The following is a 15,301-nucleotide window of genomic DNA, read 5'->3' as shown; positions in this document are numbered from 1 at the left end:
AAACAGCAAATTAAAATAATTAGACTTTAGTGAGTGAGGTGTTTAATTGCATCTAGGTATTTATATTACTTTAAATATTACTCTAAATTGTATATGTATTTCATTATGTTTGCGCTAATAATGTTTATGCTTAGTTTTTTTAATGATGTCTTCTATTACTCTAAAATTTGACCTAAGTGAGTGAAAAAAATTGTTCTGTTTATATTTAAAGAGCATGATGATATAAATTTTACCCATAGATATAATGAGAGTACACTAGAAAATATTTTTTAAAATATTAATCTTACTTTACATACTAGACATACATATTTCATTTAACTAGCATGCTTGTATGTGTACAGTCATGAGTATGATCTAGCTTTAGATAACAGACACACATATTTCATATAATCAGCATATTTATATGTGTACAGTCATGTTTATTATCTTGATTTATGTAACAGACATACCTATTTCATATAGCTAACATGTTTATATGTGTACAGTCATGTTTATGATCTTGCTTTACATGAGACATACATATTTCATATAGCTAGCATGTTTATATGTGTATAGTTGAAGATGATCTTGCCTTACACAATGACATATATTCTCATATAATTAGCATGTTTGCTTATACAGTCATGTTTGTAAACAAAGCTGAGCTTTTAAAAGTAGGTGGTATGTAGCCCATACTTTCTGTGACTAATCTAACAAGTATTTTATTAATGGAAAGTATGATCTGAGTAAGTAATCAAACTGCTTTGAAAATTGTTATCTGGAAATAATGAATCTTGTATAATCGGTAGAGTATAATCTGTCAAGGTGTTACTTATATTCACAAGTGCTAGGTCTCTCTCAGTGACTTTTGCACAACTTACCTTATTTTAGACTTAGTTTCATTATTATTATTATTATTAGGTAAAGAGGGTACATGCCACATTTCGAGTATGGAGGCCAGAGCACAACTTTGCGGAGTCAGTTCTCCCTTCTGCCATCCTGTGGGTTCCAGGTATCAAACCCAGTTATGTCATAAAGGCAAGAGCCTTTAACCAAGGAAGTGTGACACTGGCCCCATCTTTCAAAGCTTCCTATTACACGTCTAGCGCTTGCTTGTAGAAGGGTAATTGAAACTGCAGTTTAGGGTTTTGGAATTGAACTAATACTCTTGCTATTATTGCTGTTCCGTAGGGGGCCAAGTGTATATTACTAGTCTGACTTTCTGTTCCACCAAGACAGCTGCTCCCCACCATCGGCAAAAACTCCAAAATGGATTGTTTGGACCCCACCCCCTTTCTGCCTTTGTTAAGCATTTTCCTAGACAAATACGATGGATTACCCAGAAAGGCTGCTAGTACTAACATTAACAGTGGTTAGAACTTGAACACCTACCAATCCCACCAACAGTTAGCTAGGCATTAAACTGTATAACAAAGTAAAAAAAAAAAAAAAAATCAGTTCCTTAAACACCAATCCTTACAGTTTCCTGATGATCAGTTATTAATTACAGTATTTTATCTTCTATTTGTGTCTTTAACTTTGTCAAATCTTTCTTACTTCCCTTCTTCCTAAATGTGTCCCATACTGTATTTCTGAAGCAGTACTTTGAAATGAACACAACTGGAAATTTACATTAAGTTTCAAAACGCAGCACTCGGAGCACGGCCCGTACCTGACCGTGTATTTTCCCCAAGGTCTCTAAAACAAAAGAAGGAAGCCTCCTGAATCTTCAAATCTTAACCTCAAACTAGAATTAATTAGCATCATCTCTAAAATTTTTAAATGTACTATTATATGATCCATATCAAAATGAGATTTTTCCAACAAGTATATAATTTTATGTATTAGTGTAAGGCCGGCCCATCTATTCAAAAGACTATAATTAACATGAGCACTGAATCTGACTAAGGAGATTGGCATTCAGCACAAGCAGATGATAAGAACTAGGTTTTAGCAAATTTAAACAAATCAGAGCATATTTTATATAATGATAATAATAGCATTTCAGACTCAAAGACTAATTTTAAGTTTTCTATAGAGATGAACTTGGTAGGTGTGCCATTTTTATGGCATCTGAAGAAAGGAAGCAAGATTCATTTTCATTTATCAAATGAAAAATAATTCAGCTGTATGGTTTACTGATCCATATATAACACTGTGTACACATGGGTATTGTGTGTGGTGCACATATACATGTGCCTGTACAAGTACAGTCATGTATGAACTTGAGGATAGAGGCCAGAGGCTGACAATGAGTATCTTCCACTATTATTCACAATTAAAGAATATATTAAAATTCTAAGACTAATTATTAGGAGCTTGGGAAGGTGGCTAAGTAAGAGGTTTTTCTATGTAAGCATGAAAACCTGAGTTTGAATCCACAGCCCTCACATTAAAAAGCCAGGCATGACCATGGGTGTTTGTTACTCCAACATAGTAGCAAACAGACAGGAGCATCACTGGGACTTGCCGGCCAACATCCTACAACCCGTTCAGTGAGAAACCCTGTCTCAGAGGAATTAGGCAGACAGCAATAAAGCAGGACACTTTAGTCTTCCTCTGGCCTGCACATGTGCATGTGAACATGCACACCTGCACAAACATGCACCACACATGTACATACACACACATACACGAGCACACATACACACATGTAAAATAATTATTAACTTTGAGAAGAAAGGGAAAATAAGAAAGAAAAATCTCTCCCTGCTTGAATAATTATTGACATTAACTCTTAAGCCTTCCATTTTATGTAATTTTAAAATATAACTTTAAGAAGACATATCTATAATGGTCTAAGGCAAAAATAAAATGAATTTTGTTAATTCACTTGGTAGCATAACGACAGTAACAGGAACTATTTGATGTATCTTCAAAAGAGAATGATTTCTATGTATTCATTGATACATACCCTAATGACAGTAGTAAAACTGAAAATAAAATTAAATTGTGTTTTGTAGGCGTATAAGAGAGTTCCACAATAGCCTGGATTATAACAAAGGTTTATTTATCTGGGGATAAACTTACAGAAAGAGTAGTGATCCGCAGTCCTCTGAGTGCATTGGGAACTGGAACCAAAACCAGTATCCGAGAAATTTGCATACACTTTTTGTCTGCATTTATAGTACCTGAGACCATGCCCAACGTGGGCTGCTGAAAGACTATTGACTGAAGGGTTTCCACAGCAGCAGTATGTAGGAAGATTTGGAGAGAGGAAAGGGAAGGGGTAAATGATGTGATTATATTGTATCCTTAAAAAATAAAAGAATTTTAAAAAGAAATTTACAAGTCAGGCATGGTGGCACATGCCTATAATAGTCCCAGCACTCAGAAGACAGAAGCAGGAGCCAGCACAGACTGTACAGCAAGAGAATATCTCTATAAGCAAAACAAAACCTAACTCTATTGAAAGACTTAAAAAAAAGAAGCAACCATCAATGAATATCCAGTTGCTAGTGAACATTCCCCAACATTTCTTCCTTAGAGAAATGGCTCCTTCCAATGATGGCTAATCTCATAAAGGTACCTGCCAAAATGGCTTTGTGACCTGAGTTAAGGTCCCAGAATCCTTGTGGTAAAAGTAGAAAACTCATTCCTGCAAGTTGTCCTCTAGCCTCTGTATGCCACCACAGCATGTGTCCATACACAATAAATAAATAAATAAATAAATAAATAAATAAATAAATAAATAAATAAATAAATAAAATGGTTTGGTTTGTTTTTATAAAAAGAGAAGCATGGGAAAGTTTCATAGGAAGCTCCAAATACCTTGACCTAGAGAAGAGCACATCTATCACGTCAGGTCACTTACAGAAATCAGAAGTGCTCAGGAGCCACCTTTCGGAACTGACAATGTGAACATTGGTATCGCTAACGGATAGACTCAACAAATATACACACCTAATTGAGAGCATATCGCTACTACCTAAAACAATTTCAATTCTTTTACAAAAACCATGGAAAACTACTTTGCCATTACTTTTGAACACTCATAAATAAAAGGAAAGAAGCAAAACAGGGTATACCTATATGCAAGGTTTCTAAATGAAGCAAAAGGTTGAAACAGGGAAATTATAATTAGCTGAGTTAATAAATAAAAACAGAATCAGAAAAGAACTATTTTTAAATCCCCAAGCTCTAATGGAATATTCCAATTAGCTAAGCAACAATGGCTGAAGAAGGGTGTGAGGGCCAAGCATGTGCAGTAGATACCCACATGCCCTCCTAGAGGATTTCTGGCAAAACAGTTTGATTGTGCCTCCTTAAAAGGTGCCAGCAAAGCCACTCCTTCTCTACCCAATAAACTCTGCCTCCTGTTTTTCTTCCTCTTGTATCATCCTGACCCTTAAATCTGGTGGCCTCTGGGACTCAATTCAGTTAGCCAGGTGTAAACGTGACAATATGATTCCAAGAGAAGTATGCTTTGGGCCCCTTATGTGTTCTGTGACATAAGCCAGCTGCCAATGAAGAAGTCTGAGTATCCTGTGAGAAATCCATGCCTGCCATGTGATGAGAAACATGAGGATGACAAGAAAGAGAGAGAGAGAGAGAGAGAGAGAGAGAGAGAGAGAGAGAGAGAGAGAGAGAGAGAGAGAGAGAGAGAGAGAGAAGAGTGGGGGTGGGGGAAGTTAGATGGTTCAATGCTAAAGGTACCTGATGCCAAGCCTGGCTACCTTAAAGTCAATATATTTTAAACTTAATTTTATTTTACATATATCAGTGTTTTGCCTGTGTGCAGGTAGGTATATGCATATGTATGTGTGCATGTGTAGGTGTGTATGCACCACATGTGTGCCTGTTGCCCATGGAGGTAAGGGAGGGCATAAGATACCCTGGAACTGAGGTAACAGATGGCTGTGCCTCACCATATGGAGGCAGGGAATCAAACCCAGGTCCTCTGCAAGAACAAGTGCTCTTAATCATTGACCTGTCTCTAAACTACATTCACACCTTGCTTTGTTTTGTATATGAAGAAGAAAACAGTGTTGCCCACGATGGCTTCTTATTTCAACCATCAGCCTTCACCGCTTGAGCACTGACATTATTGGCATGCCCTCATTATCTCTGGAAAATTTTGTCTGATTTATAAATTAAATTTATAAAATAAATTCTCATTCAAAAGTTTATTACTATTATGCAGCCACAAAGGATATATGAATACAACCAGATATGCTAGATATTAAGATATATTATTAAACACTGAATTGTGGTTATATTTAAAATAGAATCTTTACCCTTACGGGCATAGACTAAGGACTGAGCTATAACTCAACAATACTGTTTTGACACAGCATACACAATGAAGGCCCTGGGTTCGGGTCCCAAGAAGGCAGCAAGAAACTATCAATACAGATTGTTCTAGGATTTAACATTTGTGGAGTTCTGGAGAGAAGACAGAACACAGGTGAAGACTGGCCATAAGTTAGCTTAGTAAGTTTGGAAAGGAGCAGTTGTTGTGTTGTATGATTCTCATTTCTTTTCTATAGATAATAAAAATATGTCTTATTGAAATGACTTTTTTTAATTTTTAAAGAAATGTGGGGGATGTGGTGGCACACGCCTTTAATCCCAGCACTCAGGAGGCAGAGGCAGGCGGATCTCTGAGTTTAAGGCCAGCCAGGTCTGGAGTGAGTTACAGGACAACTAGGGCTACACAGAGAAACTGTCTCAAAGAAAATAAATTGATTGATAGATAGATAGATAGATAAATAGATAGATAGATAGATGGATGGATGGATGGATGGATGGATGGATGGATGGATGGATGGCTGGCTGGCTGGCTGGCTGGCTGGCTGGCTGGCTGGGTTATTATTTTGTGTATATGCCTGTTTTGCTTGCATGTATGTCTGTGCACTACATGCACACAGTGCCCCTGGATACCAGACGAGGGCTCAAATGCCCTGGGACTGGAGTTAGCAACAGTTGTGAGCTGCCATGTGGGTGCTTGCGATGGAATTCAGTTCCTCTGAAAAGCGGCCATTGCTTCAGTGCCTCATTATGTTTTTAAGTGTGCGATGAATTAAAGAACTGATCGTGGTTTGCATGTGAAATGATCCCCATGGGCTCAAGTATTTAAACACTTGGTTCCCAGCTGGTGTTGCCTGGACAAGTTGCAGACCCTTTAGGAGAGCCTCGCTGCAGAAAGTGGGCCACTGGGGGAAAGCCTCCAGTTTTCATAGCCCACTCCCCAGTCCCCATTTACTCTCTGTGATTAGCCAATTTCCTGTCCCTGCCACCAATACTTTCCTTACCTATGATGTCTTTCTGGCTACGACAGTAACCTGTAGAATGTAAGCCAAAACGAGCCCTTTTCCCCCTACAGTTCCTTTGGTGATGTGCTTTATCATAGCAACGAGAAAGGAAAGAAGACATCAATGGCGGATAGAAGTCATTATAGGAAAATCTTCATCTGTAATGTTATTATTTCAACCAACCAATACCTTCACAACTTCATGTATCCGAAACATTGACCCAAAGATTTATATAAATACAGCTGCATTCTCCCTTCCTTCCTGAAATACATGGATCATAATATCCTATCTCAGCTTACATATATAGGAGTCAGTTGACTAGAATGACTTAGGAAAATCATTTAGAAAGCGTACTGTTATACAAAAGCAAAACACTGTTGGTCATAAGGGTGAAGAGTTGGACAAAATATCTGCCACATATGTAGTGAATTATTTCAAAACCCGTAGGTTCATAATTTTATGTTACTGGCAGATACAATGACTAGTTAATAGGTTCCATATTTACTTTAGGAAAAGCAAGCAAACCGAGAGGGCAAATGCACAGGTTTATAACATAATAGCTTTTGCCTTTGATCCTTTCCCCGACTCCCCTCTCCAAGAGCCATTGAGCAAGAGTGGGAGAGGAAGAGAGCTTTCTCCTGAAGTCACCAGATCTATCCACTCAGGCAACTTTATACATACTGAGTTTTTGGACTTTTAAATACAAGGTGCAATATGGTTAACTGCTATCTCAGGATGTTACACCTGATCGGGTGTGTGTGTGTGTGTGTGTGTGTGTGTGTGTGTGTGTGTGTGTGTGTGTTTAAATGACTATAAGAGAATGAAAGCCTGGTGTTTAATACATGCTTGCCAAGTGAGCAATAAACAATTGCCAAGTTTCCTGGGGGCTCTGCTCCTCTGCCGCGTCATCAGGAAGCTGAAGCATATGCTGGATGTTAGCCTGGGTGGACAGAGTGTGTCCTATTTATTCAAGGTTTCCTTTGAAGCCACAGTTTATAAGTTTTGTTTCTTAGGGGGATATGTCAAATTTCATTTAGCATTAGTTGGTATCCAGATACACTGAATGGCAAAAAGGCAGCATTTGAGGGCAAAAGGAAAAAAAAAATGCCTGCTATATGAGCAGTGATGTCAGCTTCGTTTATGTAACCCACAGAAAACAGGAAGAGCAATGCAACAGGGAGGGGGACAGTAGGAAATCAAGAGGAACAACTATGCAGTTAATTTAGAAGTGTAAATTGTATATGGACAAAATATTAAAAAAACAAATATGCTCTAAATTGGCATCAAAAAAGGCAAATAATTCTAATGAAAGCTTTTTGAAAACATCTTGTTTTAAATCCTGAAATTATAAACATTATCTCTTATTTGGAACATGCTTATAGGCACAGTGCTTTTCCCCAAAGAGGTTTGGCAAATTTTTTTTTTTTTGAAAAATCTTGAAAATTTAAATACACAAGTGGATGCTTGTAGAACTAACACTCACTTCAGAACATCCTCAATAAAAAAGAGAAATGTGGTAGGGTAACCAGAGAACCAACAGCAATGCCTGAAAATGACTTGTCTCTAAAGTTCTTTTTCCATTTATTTGCTTATTTAAACTTCAAAATAGTCTATAAGCAGAGGCAGGCAGATCTCTGTGAGTTCGAGACCAGCCTGGTCTAGAGAGCTAGTTCCAGGACAGGCTCCAAAGCCACAGAGAAACCCTGTCTTGAAAAACCAAAAAAAAAAAAAAAAAAAAGTCTATAAGTTAGATACCATAGACTAGTTTTGTTTTTGTTTTGTTTTGGCTTTTCCCTGAGACACGGTTTCTCTGTGTAGTCCCTAGAACTCACTCCACAGACCAGGCTGACCTTGAACTCACAAAGAACTACCTCCTCTGCCCTGCCGTCAGAGTGCTGGGATAAAAGCCGTGTGCCACCACCACCCAGTCCAGTGTCAATAGCTTAATTCACTGATACACAGTGATCACAGTGTGTGATTCAAACTACAGTAAATTTGCTGAGCAGCTGTCCAGGGTAACATCAACCAAACTGCACCACCCTGTTTCCGCGGGGTTCAGTTCACAGTCCATTCACTTTCAATCCTGCTTTAATTCCACCTCATAAGCTGAAATAAATCATTCATTTGTGTTTCGATGGCTAATTCCCTGACTCCCATTTCTTCACTCAGATGTGGTGATGTGGTCAAGCTCTCTGTATGTTTCTCCTGGTGGACATATGTAAGGACGGTCTGGGTCATAGACAACGACAGTGCCCGGATCTAGTTCACACTGTGCATCCATCTGCTCTGCAAAGGCTTTGCGGCAAATTTCACAGCACACTGAATAATTACTTCACAAAATTTAAAAACAAAACTAAGTAGCATTTTCCTGAAAACTGTCTGTGTGCTAAGATACTAAACAAAAGACGGATCCATATCTAGGAAACAGGAAGAACGATGGCATGTGGGACAATCGCAGACAGCTTCAGTGCTGGTAATAAGCTGGACTCTAGGCCTGGCTGGAAATTCCAGAGTCTGTCCTGTTACGCCCTATTACTTACATATAGCATATGCATGCCCTATTCTAGTCTATGTGTAACTATTCATGTAATTTTAAACTTTACATAAGAAGAGTCTGAAAATGGTAAGAACCATGGGGATTATTTGCAAATAGAACTTGATGGGTTTTTTTTTTTCACTTAAGACACTACAATACAAATAGTATTCACAAGTTTTTATTGTATTGTACCAAATTTTGACCATCTGAGTCCCCAAGAGGACATATCCCTCTACTCCAGATGAGGGTGCATTCAGGGAAGTGTGGCCGTAGAAAATATCTCTCTTATCAATACTTTGGTTTCTTTCCAGTTACCCCAATAATCAATACTTATAGAACTGGTAATGTTCACCTTTCAGATTTCAATATTTTTTCTCTTGATATATTTATCTTGAAAACATTTAAATAAACAAGATATCAAAAAATAAAATGATTAGTTCCTTAGTGACCAAAAAAAAATGAAAAACTGAGTACCTCAAAAGTAAAGTGAATATCAGTATATAGCCTGAACTATTATGGTTATTTCTAAATCACATACATAGACCACTGTATTCATAAGCTATACACATTTAAATCACAAAAAGTAGAAATTTTAAAGAATTTGATTGTAAAAAACAAAGAAGTTATAGCGTGTTCTTCCTAAATCACAGTAAATGAAGCTCAACCTCTCCACCTGGGAGACAACATTCCAGTTGAGAGAGCTGTGTTAAGCAGCAAAGGCAGTTCAAACTTCAAAACAGGCCATAGGCCTTTTTCATAAATCAATGACGTTCAGTTATCTAACCAGCCTATTTCCATTACTCTGGAGAAGTCAGTGTGTCTCTGTGTTAAAGTGGGTAACCCCAAGAAGCTCAGCCTCTTTGTTTACAGGTATCGTACATTTTGATTTCATTTGTGTTCCAGGAACTCAATTAGGGGGTGGGGGGAGCATAATAAAAGAAAAAGAAACATTAAAAAAAAAAGAAGAAGAAGAAGGAAAGAAAATCACCTTTGAGGTATTGAGTAATTGATTTTCCTTTAAGCTTTCAAAGGAGATAAACACCTTAAAAGACTGGTCTTTAACTTGGGCTCTCTTTTATTAACGCGCACAGTCTCGGTGCATGCCTACAGGAGTAATAGGCTGTTCCTAACAAAGAGGCTAGATGCCACAATCTGCCTTTTGCCAGAGGCACACTTTCCCCAAAGCGCACCCCTAACTGCAATCTCCTGCTGTACCTGTAACAATTTAATTGTATACGTCAGCCTAGTCAAGCATCTTCAGCTCATGACTGGGAGACATGAAATTCATTGTCATTATTGTCCCTGTCATTTTGGATCATTATATCCTGCTGCAGAATTTTCCTCACTTCAGTGAATTTTTACCTCCAGGAGCCAGGGATTATAGCTGAGGTTGGAGTGGGGGCAGGACCGTGAACTACAGTTACCTCAGGGGAGCCAGAGATTAAATTGGCTTTGCTCCCTCACCAGCTGAATGCATCTTTGTATGCTGGGAGTTTGAAACTGGAATAGAAATGAATATTCTAGTCAGCGATAGGCTTTAATTCCCCCTTCGAAACATGGCTGTAACCACCTTTTATTTACACTGGGAAAGCCAACACAGTTTCCTCGGGTTGCTATTTTCATATGTGCATAAGGTGCACTTATGAGTATTGTTAGGTATACAGGAACAGACATCTTTCTCGGTCAGTGTCTCGACTGGCAGAAAGGAAAAATTTAAAACTATAACTTTGTTCCCCAATTTCATTTCACAGAGGTTTAATGGAGTTATTTAATGACTTTAAATATTTAATGATTTTTAGTTATATCTCATTTTCTGTGCAGAGGATTGGATGACTAAAGTCCAACTCGAGTGGCAAGGCAACAGGGATCCACTCTGGGAACTAGTATTTTTATTTTGAAGGCATGGCCTTGGGTGTGGTGGCACATGCATTTAATCCCAGCACTGCAGAGTCAAAGACAGGCAGATCTCTGTAAGTTCTAAGCCAGCCAGAGCTACATAGTGAGAACTGGTCTCAAAACACACACACACGCACAGAAGGCAAGGTCTTATGTAACTCAGGCTGGCCTAGAACTGAGTACGTAGCGGAATATGATCTTGAATTCCTGATCCTGCTGTCTCTGTCTCCCATGTTGGGAGATCACCAGGATGTGCCACCACTGTGGGGAACTACAAGACTGGACTAAAGCTGACAGCAGAGGAAAGAAGCTCCTCAGGACCAGACTACGCCCCAGCAGTAGGTCTCTAGCAGTTAAGGATTAGGAGCTTCAGGAGACATGGGGCTACGCTTCAGAGAGAAAGCTAGGGCATGAATTACATAGTTTCAATAAAGAATATAAGAAATTGTAACTGGAGGAAAAATCTGGTATGTGACTTGTATCCTTCATTTCATATGGATTTTACTGAGGAACTTGACATTTACTCTGCCTACATTTAAAAAGATAGCAGTTATTCCTCCATATGTATCAGTTTGTCTTTTAACAGTTAACGGTGAAATATCACAGTGGGTCATACTTATGCCATACCCAAAAATGCCCATGAGAGAACATCAGGAAGTGTGGGGAGCTAGATGTGCTGGAGCACACCTGCAAAGCCAGCAGTGGGGAGGCAGGGGAGTAGGTCGAAGATGTCAAGGCCATGCTGGACCACATAGGAAGAGCATGCCTCTGAAAACAAAAATAAGCAAGTAAAATGCAAGGAAGATGTATATTCCACTGCTTGTAGGAACTTTTTTGGAGAAATTTATTTTGATTTAATCATATGCAGTAGCTATCATAATTTATTTAGGACTAACTATGGCTTTGAGTAATTAAAAACTTTTGAGCTAGGTATAGTAGAGCACACCTTTAATACAAGACCTCAGGGGGGCAGGAACAGGTGGATCTCTGTGAGATCAAGGCTAGCCTGGTCTACAGAAAGAGTTCCAGACTAGCCCAAATTACAGAGTGAGACTCTGTCACAAAATTAAAAGGATAAAATAAGGACAAAATCTTTTGATATTTATACCTCTAGATGTACGCCTTAAAGCTCTAACAGTTCAGTAGTGAACAGACTGTAAAGGTTATATCAACCCCCAGGCCAACTTCATAACAAAGTCGACTGGTCCAGGTCAATATGTTTCCAAGGCATCATAGTCACAGTGGCTGATGTAACTCTGTTGATGTAATACTAATGAGTGTTCATAGTTAACAACTCTGACATCATTGAAAACTTCATTTTATGAATATGCATGATCTTCTCATTAGGATCAAGAGTCTCTTTAGGTAGGAATTACAAAATTTGTTTCTGTTTACGTTAAAATAGGTAACTGTGTATGAATGTAAGCATGGATTTTAAAGTTACTTCAAGCCTGAATTCATTTTTAAATGACTGGATTGTCTTATGGTCTTGTAACACAATGGTTCCTCATTTTTCTCTTTGCATGTGTGTGGCATGTACATCTGTGCAGAGGCCAGAGAAGACATCAGCATCTCCCTCAGTTGCCTTCACCTTATTCCCTTGAGACAGGGGCTCTCATAGAGCCTGGAGCTTGGTAGGTTTTTCTTCATTTGTTGTTCTTTTCTAGGGGAGGTGGAGGGTGGAAGGCTAGGCTGGCTAGTCAGGCAAGCCTGTTTCTGCTCGTGCCCTCTCCTACCTCCCAGGATCACAGGTACTCAAGGCCATGCCTAGCTATTTACTTGAATGCTAGAGATCTTAGGTTTTAACGCTTCTGAAGTAAGTGCTCTTAGCCAATGAGCCATGTGCATGAGCCCACATGATGATTACTTGTGAACAAGAGAGTATTCAGTCATAAAATGTTTGTAAAGTATACATACAGCTTTGCCATGGTTCAAAAAAATTTGTTTTCTCGCCAAAATGCTTTGAGTCAAAAACTAGGGTTTTCTTTCCCACTTCTGAGAAAGTGGTTTGGTGCATGAATCCCTTTGCCTTGGTGTCTCTTTCCTCCTTATTTTCACAGGGATACAGCCTGCTCATCATACCAGAGCGGATAAAACAGGAATTGTCAAGATCTGTGAGTACACTGTGAGTGCAAATGAATAATCCTGCCCTCTTATATTTTTGTTTTGTCTCACCTTAAATATTACATATTATAGTTTGAATAATTTCAGAACAAAGTGAAAAGGGAAATATTTGATTTCAAGTGGCCAAAGCAATTACATTTCACTTCTTCCATTCAAGACATAAGGTTGTATAATTTAGAAACATCTATTTGAAATTATTCTAAAGGAATTTTCAATAATTTTTGCTCAACTTCTATTTCTGTAGCTTCTAACCAAGAATAAAGATAAATTTATTCTGAATTAGAGGAACTTTTGCTCTTTAATTCTGATAGGATGTTTCCTCTGTTTTATAAAACACAAATTTTCCCACAGCAAAAAATTTACTCATAATAAAGTCAAACTAAGACAAACATTAGATATGACATTAATATTCTTCAACGGGTATGAATTTGGAGGGGTTTGTGTGGAAGGAAGAAGTAAGAGAAGGACAAGCCCAGAAGCATTTCCACACGAGTATAGACAGGATGCTATTTACAGAATCCTACTCCTCCTGGGCCAGAAGCCTCTTTACAGTAATCACCCAATAAACTACAATGGATTAATGTTAAGGGTCTGTTGCAGAGAAAGCGGACTCACAGTGAAGGTTGTCCTTTAACATGGAGGTTCCATCAAGGGCACCAAAAAAGTAGTTAAGTGCCTTCCCTGTGGTGTCTCAGATGCTGAAAAGCCTGACAAACTGATAATTTTCTAGCTCTTAATGTTTAAGACCCTTAACATTTTTCTTATATTGTTGCTCCTAGGACATTTTCTTAAGTTTGGTCCCTGTTGCCCCTTTTGCACATATACATTCTGCATTTATATATGAAAGCCTGCCAGACAGCTGAATTGATTCAGAAGAGTGACACTGGAACAAAAAGAGGTTGGGGGGATAAAAGAAGAAGAAAGGAAAGATGGACTTAAAAGCAGATATAGTATCAAATAATATAAACATATACATCAAACATTCTAAAACAACACAACCAAAAAAACATTCCCTTGTGCTAAGAATTTCTGTATCTAACACCAGATATAAAGACCACATAACGGGTGCAGGGGGGGATCACTGAGATTCAGCGTCTGAGATGTCTCCGTGTAATAAAATTTCTAAACCATTTAACATGTGCCATCGCCTGTGTCCAGCTAGTTTTCTTATAAATGAATATTCTGACATTAATTTCTAGTCCTGTATATGCTTTAAAATGACCAATGAAGATCAATAAATGGCTTTGATTGCACTGGTTTGTATTGTTGCTGTTGGTTGTGGTCTATCCGGAAATGTATTGTTCAGTTTCTTCAAATAAAAATGTACACACATTATATTGTGCACACGCATACAGAACAGAATTCACATTGAACACGTAGCAAATGGACATTAGGTAAAGTCAGGTCAGAAAACGTCCACCAGCAGGCAAACATGTAATAAAACACGAAAGTTTGGTTTAACAGATGTATCTACCCTCAACACATAAATTACACGCTCAAGAATGGTGTGTCCTATGCAAAACAAAAACATGTCAATTTTCAGCCCAAGGGGCATTTTTCTCTAGGTTTATAACCCCTTGAAAATAGAGGTTTCATCTAGAAAAATCTAACAGATCCTCAGCTGCTTTCAACATCATAATATATTCATAAGGCAAGTATTCACTGCCGAACACAGGAGAAATTGAATGGCATGAGGGTGGGGTGAAATCCATCGCTATGAGAAATGGGCCAGACCAACCATGAGACACGAGTAGAAATCAAAGAGGAAAAACAATATACAACACAAATAGCCAGGCACCGCAGTGCACACTTGTAACCCCAGCACTTCGGAGGCTGAGGCAGGAGAATTGCCACAACTGTGAAGCCAGACTAGTCTATACAGTGAGTTCCAGGGCAATCTGATCTGGAACATCTTTAAAAATAAAAAATGTTTTAATTAATTAAACAGAAAGAAGAAGCAAAGTACCATGGGTAGTTTTTCAGCCAGTACTGAAAAAAAAAAATAGCTGTGGGTACATTTGTTTGTTGCATAAAGTTAACATTAAAAGCGAGAATGCAAACCGATTCCACTGCAGCTGACTCTAAGGGTCAGTGCACTCTCGGGGTCACCACTGGACAGCAAACTATCTCGAACAAAGGAAAGGAATGTCACATACCATCATAGTAGACGATGGCTCCTACCAGCTTGTCCTTCTGCAGCATGGGGAAGTGCTCCAGGGCTCTGGATTTGCTGAGGACGTAACTGCTCTTCAGGCAATTACTTCCTGCAACCAGATCATACAGCTTGATTCCCACCCAGTAATAAGGCAGCTGCCACCACCTACAGCATAAGCAGGGAGAAAGGGGTGTTCTTTTAGAAACACAGTATAACACTGTAGAATGTCACCTTAAATTACAAAGAAAGCCATTTAGGGAAAGCAAAGGTAAACCTAGAAGTACTGGTCTGAAAGGAAAAATAAAATAAAAAAATAAAAAAAAAAAAACCTGAGCCTGTACAGCTGCTTCCGACACT

The 15,301-nt window shown here is 38.5% G+C and overlaps 1 protein-coding gene across 3 annotated transcripts in view; it reads right to left on the bottom strand.

Moving 5' to 3' along the window:
* Positions 1-15,301, bottom strand: part of Gpd2 (glycerol-3-phosphate dehydrogenase 2) — a 136,414-nt gene that overhangs the window by 48,251 nt on the left and 72,862 nt on the right. For all 3 annotated transcript variants that reach the window (XM_005346424.2, XM_005346423.2, XM_013345925.2), the window contains exon 6: positions 14,946-15,109. In XM_005346424.2, the coding sequence (XP_005346481.1) occupies positions 14,946-15,109 (164 nt within the window). The remainder of the gene's footprint in view (positions 1-14,945; positions 15,110-15,301) is intronic.

Source organism: Microtus ochrogaster, chromosome 4, assembly GCF_000317375.1.
Source record: "Microtus ochrogaster isolate Prairie Vole_2 chromosome 4, MicOch1.0, whole genome shotgun sequence".
Classification (NCBI taxonomy): domain Eukaryota; kingdom Metazoa; phylum Chordata; class Mammalia; order Rodentia; family Cricetidae; genus Microtus; species Microtus ochrogaster.
Note: the sequence above shows the minus strand (reverse complement) of the source record. Positions and strands in the feature narration are given on the sequence as shown.